The sequence below is a fragment of the Periophthalmus magnuspinnatus genome, chromosome 3 (genome assembly GCF_009829125.3).
Source record: "Periophthalmus magnuspinnatus isolate fPerMag1 chromosome 3, fPerMag1.2.pri, whole genome shotgun sequence".
Taxonomy (NCBI): domain Eukaryota; kingdom Metazoa; phylum Chordata; class Actinopteri; order Gobiiformes; family Gobiidae; genus Periophthalmus; species Periophthalmus magnuspinnatus.
Window position 1 is genome coordinate 17,022,903 of NC_047128.1, and position 14,120 is coordinate 17,037,022.

Here is a 14,120-nt window from a genome sequence, read left to right on the forward strand (position 1 = left end):
ACTAAAAGACAGATATTCAGAAAATACAATAGGTAAAAAGGAGTTTATTAAAAGATCCATAACTTTTCTCAAGAACACAGAAGTCGGTCATGACGCTAGATGGTAAGCTCTGAGACGTTTTGAGCTAATTTGGGGAAAACGCCAAAACAAATAAAGCAACAAAAAGTTATTGTAGTCTATTTTTGGCTAAGAAGTTACACAGTGCTTTAAGACTAGCAAAATAATGATTAAGGATAGTTAGCATCAGTAACTTTAAAGCTTTCTTATTACATACAACTATCTTGTACCAATACACTAGTTCATATTTAACGCAGTTAACAAAAACATGACTTTGTATATCCTGGCATTAAAATATAAAATGTGGTACAATGTGAAACTACAAGTTCTTTTGGTTTTAACAGCTCTCTGGTGGTGGTGCATCTTCACAGCGTCTTGTCTTCAAACGCTTTCTTCCACGAGGGCATGATGTGCTCGTAGATCTTCTCAATCTGTCACACAAAATATTTACACGGTGTTAGAATGGATCAGGCAGAATGCACAAACACAAGGTAAAGACATAGCTCTGATGGATAAAGAATGACATGAAGGTGATAATGATTTGGATGGAGCTGCTTTTAAACTATAAAAATCCACATAAAAAACTGGTACTACACTGTCAACGCAAAACAACTAAATGTATTGAACCAAAGTGACCGACTAGAGCATAAAGTCAATAAGTAAAGGACAGATAAATAGAAATATAGAAGTAAGAAATATATTTATAAATAGATAGATAGATGGATAGATAAATAGATGATAGATGGACAGACAGACAGATAAATAGATGATGGATGAATAAATAGACATACATAGATGATAGATAAATAGATGATAGACGGACAGACAGACGATGGATGGATGGATAGATAGAGAGACGGACAGATGGACAGACAGACAAACACACAGATAGATAGATAGATAGATGATAGATGGATGGATGGATAAATAGATAGATGATAGACAGACAGACAGATGATGGATGGATGGATAGCGATAGATGATTTTTGTTCCAATTAGAAGCATTTTATTGCATAAAACACATTCATACTGTGAGCAGGGTCACCTCTCCACAGATCTGATATGTAACTTGGACTAGCGATGTCACCTGCTTATCTCCATGAAGCTATATACTGTGGAACATTTCAGGCAAAGCAATGACAGCTCCATGGAGACAAGCTGATGGCAAACGCTCCACCAGAAAAGCTCCACAGTGCACCTTTAAGCCAAACATGCACGGTGGAGGCTAATCAGCGTAAACACATGAGCACAAAGTGATTCATATTTTTAAAGTTTCCATTACATCTGTGTTTATGAAAGTTACACATTTGTACCAGTGGAATCACATCGTCTTTAATAACATATCACAGTCGACCTATAACCCGGGTTTCAGACTGCACAGACCTGCTGGGACTTCTTGACCCCGTACCGCAGCAGCGTGGCCTGGTGCTCACTGTTGTGGTACAGGATGTCAAAGGTCAGCTCTCGTCCAATCAGATCATCGATGGCCGGTTTCACCACAGTATGGAAGTCTCGGGCCGGGAACGAGTCATCCAGCATGTTGCTCACCTGCAGGTTAATATGTGAGGGGACATTTTACTGTAAGTTTTGGTCTTGTGAAGCTATAACACTGTAAATAGCAAAATATAATACACCTCCCACCTATGCCCCACCTTATTTCCTATGTAAAGTTTTGAAGTGTGAAATTATTTCCAATCCTCAGTGATCAGTTTGTGTCTTTTTAATGCAGAGATCTACATCCAATCCTCTATCAGTAAAAACATGTGATTTAGAGCAGACGGAAGACTTCAGAAGAGGAAATTTCTCTGTTTTTTGTGTTAAAGGAATTGCATGTGAGATTTTGATTTCAAATACTATAAATATGTCTTACCTGTGTCCCCAAATACGAGGTACTCATGTTCAAATCAAAAGTCTTCTTACAAAAACATTGAATATGAATTGTCAAGACGGTAATCACAAAGCAGAATGAGTCTCACACGAGTCTCTCATTTGGGTTGCCAGTTTCAATGCTGAAATCCAGTTGGTTTAAACATAAAAAGACTTTCTCAGATCTGAATCCTTACAACTTAAACCCCAATACCTGGAGACAATCATTAATCAGTCAGTACCTTATACTGAGAATGAGAAGAAAACTTTGTGTCCTCTATCTGCAGGTTAAGGCTCTGGCAACACAGGTTCAGTTGATATTATAGTATCTTTTCTAAAACGGTAAGAGCATAGATTACACACAGTTCCTATTTTATGTTCATTTTACTGAAAACTGACAATCAAGATCATTCAATATTAACAAAAAATGTTTTGATTACTTTTTTGGCATATCACCCAGCCTTTAAAACAGTAATGAAGAAACCTCTACGCAGACCTTCTAAACAGTCTATGATACTGAGATGGAGACCAGCAAATAAAAACTGACAGAAAGTTATTTGTCTATCACTGTGAACACTATATTAACTCAAACAGGCGAGACTGTAGCACACGTCATTTGAACACAAGATTTACATAAGGAGTTAGTGGAGCCAAGCACTTCTCATAAACATGTCTCTTATACAAACCACAGCTCTCCATCTGCAATTATGCTCCTGGATGCAATTTACAACCAACTGTCACTATTATCAATACTATTAATGAAAAACGCTGATATCCTTAAAGGGCCGGTGCCAATTTTTTCCATGTATTTGAGCAGAATTTGTCACCTCCCCAGTACAGATATATTGTATAAGCAGTTCTTAAGATCAAAATATGTCCGTTGTGCGTTGTGTGCGTCTAATTATAACGCGTTTTATTGTCTAATAATCAGGAAGTGTCCATTAGCATGCTAATTGTTGTTAGCTTTACCGTCACGGCCTCTGAAAATTGTAAAAAAAAAACTGCTTATAAACTATAACTTTGGACCATTGCAAACTGTTTAAGTACTAAAATGAAGTCAAATCGCAGGTATTTCACAGTGAATACTTTTACATTTACTACATTGCATTTAAGGGTAGGCTCGAGTACTTTCTAATCCACTACTTTATTGAACTGAATTGAAGTTTGAAGCTCATTGTTGATCAAATTATTATTTAAATAGTAAAGTTGTCATATATTTATAGAGCATTTGTCTGTCTTCAATGGACACTTAAAGCACTAAACATCAAGGAACCACTCACACAATCATATATACATTTCTTGGGGCGAGGTGGGTTGCCCAAGGACGCAATGACAGTGTACACCAGTGGGAGCTGGATTTGAACCGGCAACCTTCAGATCAGAAAACTAGACAAACGTAAAGGTTCTATATTACACATGGATTCTTGTGAGCCATGTTATAAAGCTGTTACCTCATCAAAAACATACCTGGAGTTGTGTTTTACTTAAGTAACCTTTTATTTTTAGTCATGTAGTAGTAGTTTGCAAGTTAACAGCTACCTTTAACCTTTTGTTTAGTAGAGATTAAAGTGAAGGTGTATGGGGTTTAAAATTACAGTGCAGCACTTCCTGTATTACCACATGACATCACAAGGTGGAACAGAGTGTTTTCTGTGTGAGAGAAGAACATATATGAAACAAAACACAACTCTAGGTATGTTTTTGATGAACATTATAACATAGATTCAAAAATAGCATGATGTTGGCCCTTTAACAAAGTGTATTTCATAAGCTCTCAAAAAGTGTAAAGTGATTTTTTTCTGTAAAAACATGTAGTAAAAGCCAAAGTTAAGACAGATATAAGGCAGTGTCCACCAGCAATCTGACCAGAACTGAGAAAGTGGCTTGGATGAGCAGCGAAACGTCTTTACTCCTACAACGTTTTGTCCAGTTGACAGATTTAGCTTTGGCTTTTACTATGGATCAGACCTGGACAACTGAGGAATTACACAAACGTAAAACTATGTACAGTACTTTAACACAGGGGTATCTCCTTGCTCTGAGTGCTAATACCTTGTAGTTCTTCCCGAGCAGTAGAAGTGGATCCAGTTTGACCTCTGACCTTAGAGCACGGCCGAACAGCACCAGTCTGGAGTCTGAATCTGGACACAAATGATAAAGAAGATTTGAAATTAATAAAAAACAAAAATAATTCTGAAACAAATGTAAATATGAGTTGAGAATTTCCCCTCAAGATAAACTGTTTTTTGTCTAGAGTCTAGTAGTATTGTCTAGAGACCTTTCATACCACCGCCTCATTTGATTGATTTTCTTAGCACCTCTGGACTAGAACGAGGCTAAACCCACACAGACGCACATGCACAATCATTTTGCATCATTTGCATTTTGACTGTCACCATGAGACTAGGAGAGCAGAACTATTTCAAAGTCTATACATAGATTAACACTGAAATAGGCTCCACCTCCAAGAACTCTTTAGTCTCAAGAAGTCTTTAGTCTCACTTTATTTGCTTTTGTCACCACTGTCCTACCTCCACTGTGCACGATTCTATTTCATATTGAGTATAGATTAACAATATTTAAACACTGTACTGCACCAAACTCTGTAGAATCACATGTAGTTCACTGCTTAGGAAATGTTTTTACACACCTTCACATACAACATGAATAAATCACTCCACTCCATGTCTCCAAGTCAAACTTTTCATATGACTAAAAGATAAATACATAAAATCAGTTATTGGCGTAAGGGAAACTGTGATTAGATTTGTGATTTATGTTTTAATAATAATAGGATTCTGTTTCAGTTCATATTCTAAACACAAAAAGACTGAAATATGATCTGACAAAGTAATACAAGAATCACATTTCAGAACATATTTGTACAGATCAAAACTGCAGTGTTAGCAGTTTATATGCAGAATTTATTATACTTCAAAAATTGCAGCCTTTGTGATTAATCTTGCAGCCCTAACATGTATTACTTAAAGGGTTCAGATTACACTCTTTTCTGATCTGTGTTGTGATGTTGTTTCCTCATCACAAACATACCTGGAGTTGTGTTTGTGTGGTCATACAGGAAGTGCTCCTCTGTGTTTTTAAACTCCACGCACCTTCACTAGAATCATTTGGATAATTGGAATTGCCAATCTCTACTGAACTAAAGGTAAAATGTAGCTGTTCACTTGAAAACTACCACTACTTGACATCACAAAGTGGAACAAAGCACTTTGAGATTTGCAGATGTACACAGACTAATAATGCAGGGTTAAACAAATATGTGTAAAAGCAACAAAACACAACTGTAAGTATGTTTTTGAGGCGGTAACAACATTACACATGGCTTAAAGGTTGCACGAGTCAATTTTGTGTCATACAGGACCTTTAAAGTAAAAAAATAGCTCAAAATGGGTTGTAAATATATTTTAAATGCACGATATTTGGTCAAAAACTACAGCTACATTTAGACTACTATTGGTTGCAACCCAAAATAAAGGATTGGGCTGTAGTACCTTGCTTATGTATGGTATGCTTTTATTTGGACAGAGACAGTGCACTTTAAAAAACACGAAAGATGTATGGTGCCAGGTTAAAATACTGATTTCCACCTGTCCCTGGACATGCTGATGTTAAGTAAGAGTAACAGTTTGGTGCAGGTGCATGAAATACCCGTAAACATATGGTACATACATCTAATACAACACATCTCACCTAAAACATTCAGTTCATGTACACACATACACAACCATAAGCTCATCCTGACCCCATCACTCACATCTGTGGTCTATTCCAGCCTGTTGACCACAGCTACGGTCAGACACAGAGCTAAAGCTAAACATATTCTCTTGTGATCACATGTGATTGTCTTTGTAGGAAGAACGCTCGCCTCACACAGCTCCCCCTTTGATTCTTCACTTCAGCATTTTGCAATAGACTCTTCTCACAAACCACATCTATTTTTCACATGACGTTTGCTCAGTCAGACTCTGTAATAGTGAATTATTGAGCTGACAGTTTCTGTGATGCTGTGAGTGCTGCGAGCTCAGAGAGAATGAAGAAGAGAAGAGGCATTTGAGGGTTTTATAATGTGAAGAGTCTGATTCTGCATCTGTGAAGTCTGCCAGTCTGTGCTTACTTTCAATGACAGTGGTGCAGTGGGTTAAGCATCTGCCTTTTAACTGGAAGGTTAAGGTTTGGCAAGACTAGAACCAGGAAGTACTTCACACAGTTCAACAGTTTTATTTAGCTTTGCATGTGACTGGAAGATTTTTATTCTGCACTTCTCTCTTTTAATGTTAATTTTATGATGATTATTTGTGATTATTTGTTTTGATTTGTTGTATTGTGATTTTAATGTTTCTTATTCTGTAAAGCACTTTGAATTACCTGGTGTACGAATTGTGCTGTACAAATAAACTTGCCTTGCCAAGAAAAAGGTATATCTAATTGTGTCCGTAGGGAAATTTGCTCTCTACATTTGATCAAGCCTTAAAAGCCTTCAGTGCTTGGTAAAAATACTTTAAAAACACAGTGAAGCATTTTTTGAATTACCACAAAGCGCAACAGAACATTCTATGCTCTCAAGAAGGGGATGACCACAACATACAGGACAAGCACAACTCCAGGTATATCATTGTAACGTGGTCCTAAAGCTCATAAAATATCTGTCTAGCAAAATTTGAAAAAGAACCAAGCTTGGCACATCATCTTTACCATGTCAGTCCAGGATAGTTCATTTAAATGTTATAAAGAGTGTGTTTGTGACTGACCACGAGAGGTGAGGTGGGCTACATAGGGTACTCCGTCCTTCTCCCCGTAGTACACTCCAAAATGGGAGAAGTATTTGTTCCTCGGGTACTCGATGATGTCACCGGGGTACACTGTGGGGTGGGAGTTCTTCTGTAACAGAGACACAACACAGTGTTTTAGTCAAGTAATGCTTTAAGTGGGACTAAATACTCCATCATAACCACATTTGAAATAGAGTTGCTAAACACCTGGCTGTAATCAGGGCAGTTCTGTGTGATGTCACATAGTACTTGACATTGAAGTGGCCACTGGAGCCGGCAAACACTCAGGTTATGTACCTAGTTTGCACTCAAAATGCTAAAAAAATGACTAGGAACAATATACACAACTATTAAAACACCATATACACAGTTAAGTGGCAAAAAGTAGATTTAGTGTTTAGTTCCACTTTAAGAATTGTTTTGGACAAGCTGGGTATGTATGGTAATTGACTGAACCCTAAAATTCAACCAGGAAGACGAAGAAGGTTTTGGACTTCCTAATAACCAGCTTTTGACACATGTTCGCACAGAGGAGGAACTAGAGACTGGTGCTACATTTTGTGATTTTTTACGATCCTTCTAAAGAACAGATACTCCCCAGTCAGACGGGAACATTTTTATGACACAAATACTTGCTTATATATTTAATGGGATTGTATGAAAGGTTTTTATTTTAAATTTCATAAACTTGACGTACTATCTGTGTCTTCAGATACAAGGTAAATATTCAAATCAAATATACTTTTTACTGATAATACTTGTAATGCTGATTTATTCTTAATTACAAAAACATTGGACATGACGTCACATTTATTTATGTTATAATTTGGTGTTTTGGTGCGTTTTCCAGTTTCAGTGCTGGATTCCAGTAGCTTTAAGCCTAAAATGACTCTCTCTGATCTGAATCATCACTATGTAAATCCCAGTAGCTGCAGCCAATGATAAATCAGTGCTAGTGCAGCCTCTGCAGCTCAGTGAGTAAATACTGGAGGTTCTGAGCTTTCACATGAGGCCTGTTCATACACTGAGAATGAGAAAAACTTGTATGCTCCGCTATCTGCAGGTTAAAGCACTGGCAAAACAAGTTCAGTTGTGATTGTAATACCATTTTTAAAACAGTAAGAGAGCAGGCTATGTACAGTTCCTTTAAATGTACCACACAGATGCTAAAGATTTGAAAGCCATTAGATAATCTGACTAAATAGGGACTAGGGGAGAAGCTGTTGTTACTGTTATACAAGTAGCACTTACATTTACACCTTGTTCTCCTACATTTACACCTTGATCTGTCACTATGAGCCAAAAACAACCCTTATCCTTTTCTTTTAATGCAGTTCATATAAATGCACTTTCTCCTCATCCTTCTCATCCTTTGACCTACAACCCTCCTCCACCGCCTCCCAAGGACCCCCAGCCTCCTCAGTCTCTCCATCTCCTCCTCTTCACCACAAGTAGATATTTCCATCCTTTACTCTTTTCATCTCATCACTGACATTCAAGATATTTCTCATGATAATATTATTAGATAGAGTAGAAGATTTAAAGTCACTTACGATCCCCATGTAGAGTCCGGGGTGTTCCTGTGCACTGAAGCTTGAGCAGACAGCAGCTGGACTGTATCAGAGCTGCAGTTCCACAAGAGCGACCCCAAAACCCTGCCCACAGACCTGTTCCTCCAGACTTATCTACTGTTCACTGTGCTTACTTAACATCAATTACCAGAACCTACTATGACAAAGTTCCCCAGGTGTGATGACAGATTACAGTTACTAACAAATGAAAGCTGATGGAACAATATTTTTTACCTCTCAATGTTTATGATATGTATATAGACAATAAGCAATAATATTGAAACCAAACCATAAAGCAGAATTATCCTCCAAAAAGTATTCTAAATGTACAATATAAAAATATGAGCTGCAATACATAAATAGCCGAATACAACACTTCATTAGTTATTTTGTGACAAGTTCAATATTCAACCTTCTACAGCTCAAATCTTATCTTGTGGCAAAAAATAACAAAGAAAAAGGTACCCACGATAAATATTGCCCCCCAAAATCATTGTTCCATCTATCGTTCATAATAAAGGGTCGAACAAATAGGCTAGCTTCAATTAGCCTACTTATTATAAATACTAAACTTAAGTATTTTATTCTGCTGTTTATTTGTTACAGCTCATGCTTTTAACAATACCATTTAGAAAAAGATATACTGTATGGAGACGGGTAAAGACAATACAATAAAATACGCTGTACGTGTGCATAGAACCTGAGCACCTGAGAACTGATGCAGACACGGGGAGAACATGAAAACTCCCCAAGCCTCCCAGGAGTCGAACCCAGGACCTTCTGGCTGTGAGATCATCTGAGTACATTTAGCTAGGCGTCTATCATTTTGAAGCAGTTCCTCTTTCAAAGCCTCTGTGGAGGAAACACCTGGTGAATTCATCATCTGAAAAATGCTGGGGCTGCCCTGTCTTAATAATTTCCCTTATCGGCTTAGGGCGTAGTGGCCTGAGTGTTCGCCCATCATGTGATCACTAGGCAAAATACTACCCACATGGCATAGGTCTGGTCTACAGGGAGGGACAAGAGATTAGGTTTACATGCAGTGTTTCCTATGCTGCTGAGACTACTGTGGTACAAGAATCTATAGGCCTATTTTAATTGTTTTATTTCATACAGTTTTTGGAGTAGCATATAAATATCATTGCCTCTTCTGGTCAAAAAAGCACCGATTGCCACTTAAATAGGCTATACTTACTTCTATAGGCTATGTTTATGAAAATACCATAGTACACTGCATAAATGTTTACTCTACAGTCTATGGACAATACTAGGCATTGTACTATCACCATTTCTAAATATTTCTTTCTAAATATGCAGGATTTGTGTGTTAAACATGTGTGAATGAAACAAAACACAACTCCAGGTCTGTGTGTGATGAGGAAACAACATTATAACATTGATCAGAAAGCGTAATATGATCTAAAATGTAATAAAAATAGCTGTTGCGTCTCCATCGTCAGCGCTGATTCCTCCGTCTCCATGGAAACCGCCACAGTGTTGTCGCTTCTGTTCCAAGATGGCGGACGAGGAGAAGAGCGCGGCGGTGAGTGCGCTGCTAAAACCTCTTTTCTGCGGATAAAACAGACTGTTAGGTGCAGACGCAGCTCGGGGACATGCAGCAGCACAACAGGGTGTACCTGTTACGTTGGTGTGAACATACATAACCGTAGAGAGCCGTACCGTGTTGTTGCGCTAGCTCCTATGCTAAAGCTGTCTAAGTAGCTGATAAGTTGATTAACCTTCACGCTGTCCATGGACAGCGTGTGGTGTGGCTCCTGCAGCATTGTGCAAAGGCAAAATTAGGGCCACATCCTAAATTATATTGCCAATGGACCTGTTGACATCAAAACAAGCAAAGTAAAACAGCTGCGCTTCTACTGTTTTAAAAATGCGTATAAGCACAAATGTAAGTGTGTGTATCTAGTGTGACCAGATAGATCGATAAGCCGCTATAAAACTATGAATGTAAATGTTTATCTCTTAAAACACACTGTCAGAGAGTTTGTGATGACAAAAGAGCACATCATAATATAATCCAACCAGAAAGAAGTGATATTAATGTTATTCCTTTCATGTGATGTGAAATTACTGCGAACTGGTTTTAGTCGTAGGATCTGGCAACCCACAGTGAGGCGTTCACACTGTTTTCTGATTGGATAATTGGATTAAAAAAATACAATATTTTTACATAATCAAACTTTTACATTATAAAAGTTTGTTGTTGAAATTAAAATTATGTATGATCCTAGATCAGACATTGGCAAACTATGGCCCGGGGGCCACCTACGGCCCTTTGGGTTTATTAATCTGGCCCGCCGAACGTGACCAAATTATATTAAAATAGCTAAGGGTAAACCTTTTTCAATTTACCTTTTCAACAAGTTGTTGATCTTTTGGCACTTGATAAAACTGAATGTGAGTGTTTCTGCTGTGTTTATTTAATTGAAATTTAGTAAATTAATTATTAATTTAATTAATGCATTTGGTAAACAGTTTGTATGAGCCTTGCATATTCATGCTTTGCTACATGTTACAGGCCAAATCTCTAATGTAATATATACATATATATCCTTGCCCGGCCCTTTGTCAAATTTTAGAACCCATTGTGGCGCGTGTGTCAAAAACTTTTCCCACCCCTGTCCTAGATAATAGGAGTAGGCCTGCAGTTGTCACTTTTGTTTTTATTTTTATGTTTCCTAATATCACCTCAGCGTGTCAGAGATCTGGCTTGGAACTATAGGGCTGAGCAATTAGTAGCATTTGTAATTGTGATTTCAATTATTACTGTATTCAAGTACAGATATTTTGTAATGTAAACATAAATTGGAGTACCTTCTTCAGAATTCTATGTGTGCTTGTCTTGCTTGGCAAAGCCTAGGACACTTTTGTAATCTGAAGTATCAGTGTCATAATAATTGTATCTGTATATATCTGACGTAAACTGCACTCACAAGACTACACCTGCATGGGAGTTCATGCAAAACAACTATTTATGCTTATAAAGTACTAGGAAACAATGTATTTGTATGAAGACAGATTCAACTTGTGAATCACGAGATTAATCTTCCTTTTTACACATAAATAACAAAATATACCAAATCTTCAGCTAAATGATGCCATAACTTCCTCTTTCTGCTGTTGTCTCATATAAATTCTTACTATCTAAATAAAAGAATTGGTTGACTAATACACATTTTGATTGACTAAGACTCCATTGACCGAGAATCCAGAATCCTGAACATTAATCTGTTGTTGTGGTTCACTAATGTAACCCGTGATGTTTGTACTTTCTATAGCCTCCTGTTACTGCTGAGCCGAAGAAAAGGCGTGCACCAAAAGGTAAGATAAAGACTACTCAACACTAGAATATTATGTGTAAATATATCTTTAAAATTCTGCACAAAGGCCAAAATATATGAAAATCCAGACATTTCAGAGTTTGTCCTGCAGAGGTCGCACAAGCTCTTTGTTAATGGAGGATCCAGTCATGATGAACTCAATCACCCTTTTTAGCAGCTTATACTGTCAAGGACTAAATTAAGGATGAGTGATTTTGACAAAAGTATAATTACATGTTTTACAATACAATACATGTTTTTATTTATTTTATTTTAATATATATATTTATTTTTTATAATTTATTTGCATTATCCTGATACCAGTATTCAGGTGATTGAAGGCCAGCTGTCAGAAATGTTCTAAAATCCATTTATTTTCTTCCACATTATCTGGGGATTTGTCATGGAGGCAGCAGTCTGAGCAGGGAGGTCCAGACTTCCCTCACCACACACACTTAATTCAGGTCTTTCCGGGTAATCCCGAGGCATTCCCAGGCCAGCCAAGAGACACAGTCTCTCCAGCGCATCCTTTCCCGGGGCCTCCCAGTGGGACGAGCCCTGAACAACTCCCCAGGATGGTGTCCGGGAGGCATCTGGAACAGATGCCTGAGCCACCTCAGCTGGCTTCTCTCCATGTGGAGGAGCAGCGGCTCTACTCTGAGCTTCTCCTTTGTGATTGAGCTCCTCATCCAATCCCTAAGGGAGCTCCCACCCCCGCCCTGCACATTTTAACTTGTACATACCTGTGAATATTTTGTTTGATGTCCAAAAACAAAATAGCAGAACTATCCCCTTTGTTTGTTTGTTTTAATTGTATTCACAGTGTGCCTTTTTGCATCTTTTAAAACATAGTTTTATACTTGACATTTAAATTTTGCTCCAAATATATCTATTGTACTTTATCAGTTCTTTGACATACTGTATCTCCTGTATATAGTAAATACTTTACTATATCTTTTTAGTTTTGTTTTAGTATTGGATTAAATGGGTCAAATCATGTATAGTGACATTTTTGCACTTGGTCAGTATAAACCACACATCAGTCAATCAATCTATGTCACTTTATTTGTCCCTGATGGGCAACACATATCTTAGATTAGCTTTAGCTACCTGTATTTTTAACTATTGATATGTTGCAGCTGATGTCATCAACATTCCTGGAGAGGTGACGCTAACTGTAGGCTCTGCTCTGTCTGAAGCTCCATTACTCAAGTTAGACTTTAATCTGAGCTTTGTTTTAGCAAAATCTGACCAAAAGGAACTGAATTACTTGGAACTACAACAGGTGAGCTGATTTGTGCTTTTAAACAAATCTCTCACAGATCAAATTTCAGTCACCAGCTAGCTAGCATTAGCCACATGTTTTAGTTACTTACTCTCAGCTCTTGTTTAAAATCAAGCACCTAAACAGGACCATGAGCATTTGTATTGATCAGAGGCTCCTGAAAATGTGTTGTTTAAATTTATTTTTTTTCTTGTGAGTTTTCAGACCATTAATGTGATGTGAATGTGACTTTTTATTGTTTCGATATTTGTTCAAATCAAATATCTACTTTTGATACTAGTTTTAGTATTGATGAGTACCTGATTTTTCATACGTTTGACAACCCTGTTATACCTAATGTCACAAAAGAATCAAGTTGCATTTTTCAGTGGTCAAACTATTACAAATACTGCAGTCTTTTTAGATGATAAAGGTGGAAATGCAATGGATTCTTGCAGTAGTTTAGCAGTTCATATTTCAGTCTAACATCAAATGTAAAGGCTCTTGGATGTGTTTTAAAAAAGTGCACTGGGAACTAAATCTTGATTAATTAATTACACAAATTGTTGGCTTTACTTTAAAATCACATTTCCAAAACTGTCCTGCCCTACTTTTACTCTTGGATCCCATGTGTCCGATCTTGTAACGAATTCCAGACAGAACTTTTTTTTAGGGAAAAGTTGAGAAATAATTGAAATCCTACTTTCCATTAGACTCTCCACATGTGTCTTTTGATCTCAGCACGCTCTCCTCTGCCTCTTAGCTGATGGAGCGTGCATGGAGTCATCTTAGCATTAGCATTAGCCTGATGCTCAAGCACAACAATGAGAAACCTCCTCCATGTTTTTCCTGCACTTCTCTACAGAGCCGTATTTAGGGCACCCCCCGCTGGTTTCTTTCTTCAATCTTCGCGCTCTTCTCGGCTCCTCCGCTCTCCAAAATCTGCTGTTTTTTTGTGCTGGTGCCACCGGAGCAGCGCGGGGCCAAAGCTGAAAGTACGAGACAAGACTACAGTGGCATCTCAGCGGGGGGAAGCCGATTATGGGGCTGCAAATAGGGACATTTTGCCACATCTGGACGAGGCAATCACACGGAGCTCATGCACACTCGTAGTGAATTTGGAGAGAGTTGTTGGTTCTAGAGAGCTGACATTAGAAACATAAGTTAGCTTTTACTGAGAGAAGATGTATTGGCCTGTGAGGAAATACTAAAAAGTAGTTTGTAGATTGAGCTG

At 37.8% G+C, this 14,120-nt stretch overlaps 2 protein-coding genes across 2 annotated transcripts in view; one reads left to right on the forward strand and one right to left on the reverse strand.

Moving 5' to 3' along the window:
* Positions 1-84: 84 nt before the first annotated feature.
* On the reverse strand, positions 85-8,326 carry plaat1l (phospholipase A and acyltransferase 1-like). The gene is made up of 5 exons (XM_033989451.2): positions 8,267-8,326; positions 6,693-6,822; positions 3,976-4,064; positions 1,441-1,605; positions 85-488 (listed from the first exon to the last, which is right to left on the reverse strand). The coding sequence occupies exons 1-5, from the start codon at positions 8,273-8,275 to the stop codon at positions 423-425; spliced, it is 459 nt and encodes a 152-aa protein (XP_033845342.1). The 5' UTR covers positions 8,276-8,326; the 3' UTR covers positions 85-422.
* Positions 8,327-9,748: 1,422 nt separating this feature from the next.
* The window catches only part of bbs4 (Bardet-Biedl syndrome 4), a 28,019-nt gene continuing 23,647 nt past the window's right edge, over positions 9,749-14,120 (forward strand). The window contains exons 1-2 of the mRNA XM_033986057.2: positions 9,749-9,827; positions 11,581-11,623. Coding sequence (XP_033841948.1) covers positions 9,801-9,827; positions 11,581-11,623 — 70 coding nt within the window. The 5' untranslated portion in view covers positions 9,749-9,800. The remainder of the gene's footprint in view (positions 9,828-11,580; positions 11,624-14,120) is intronic.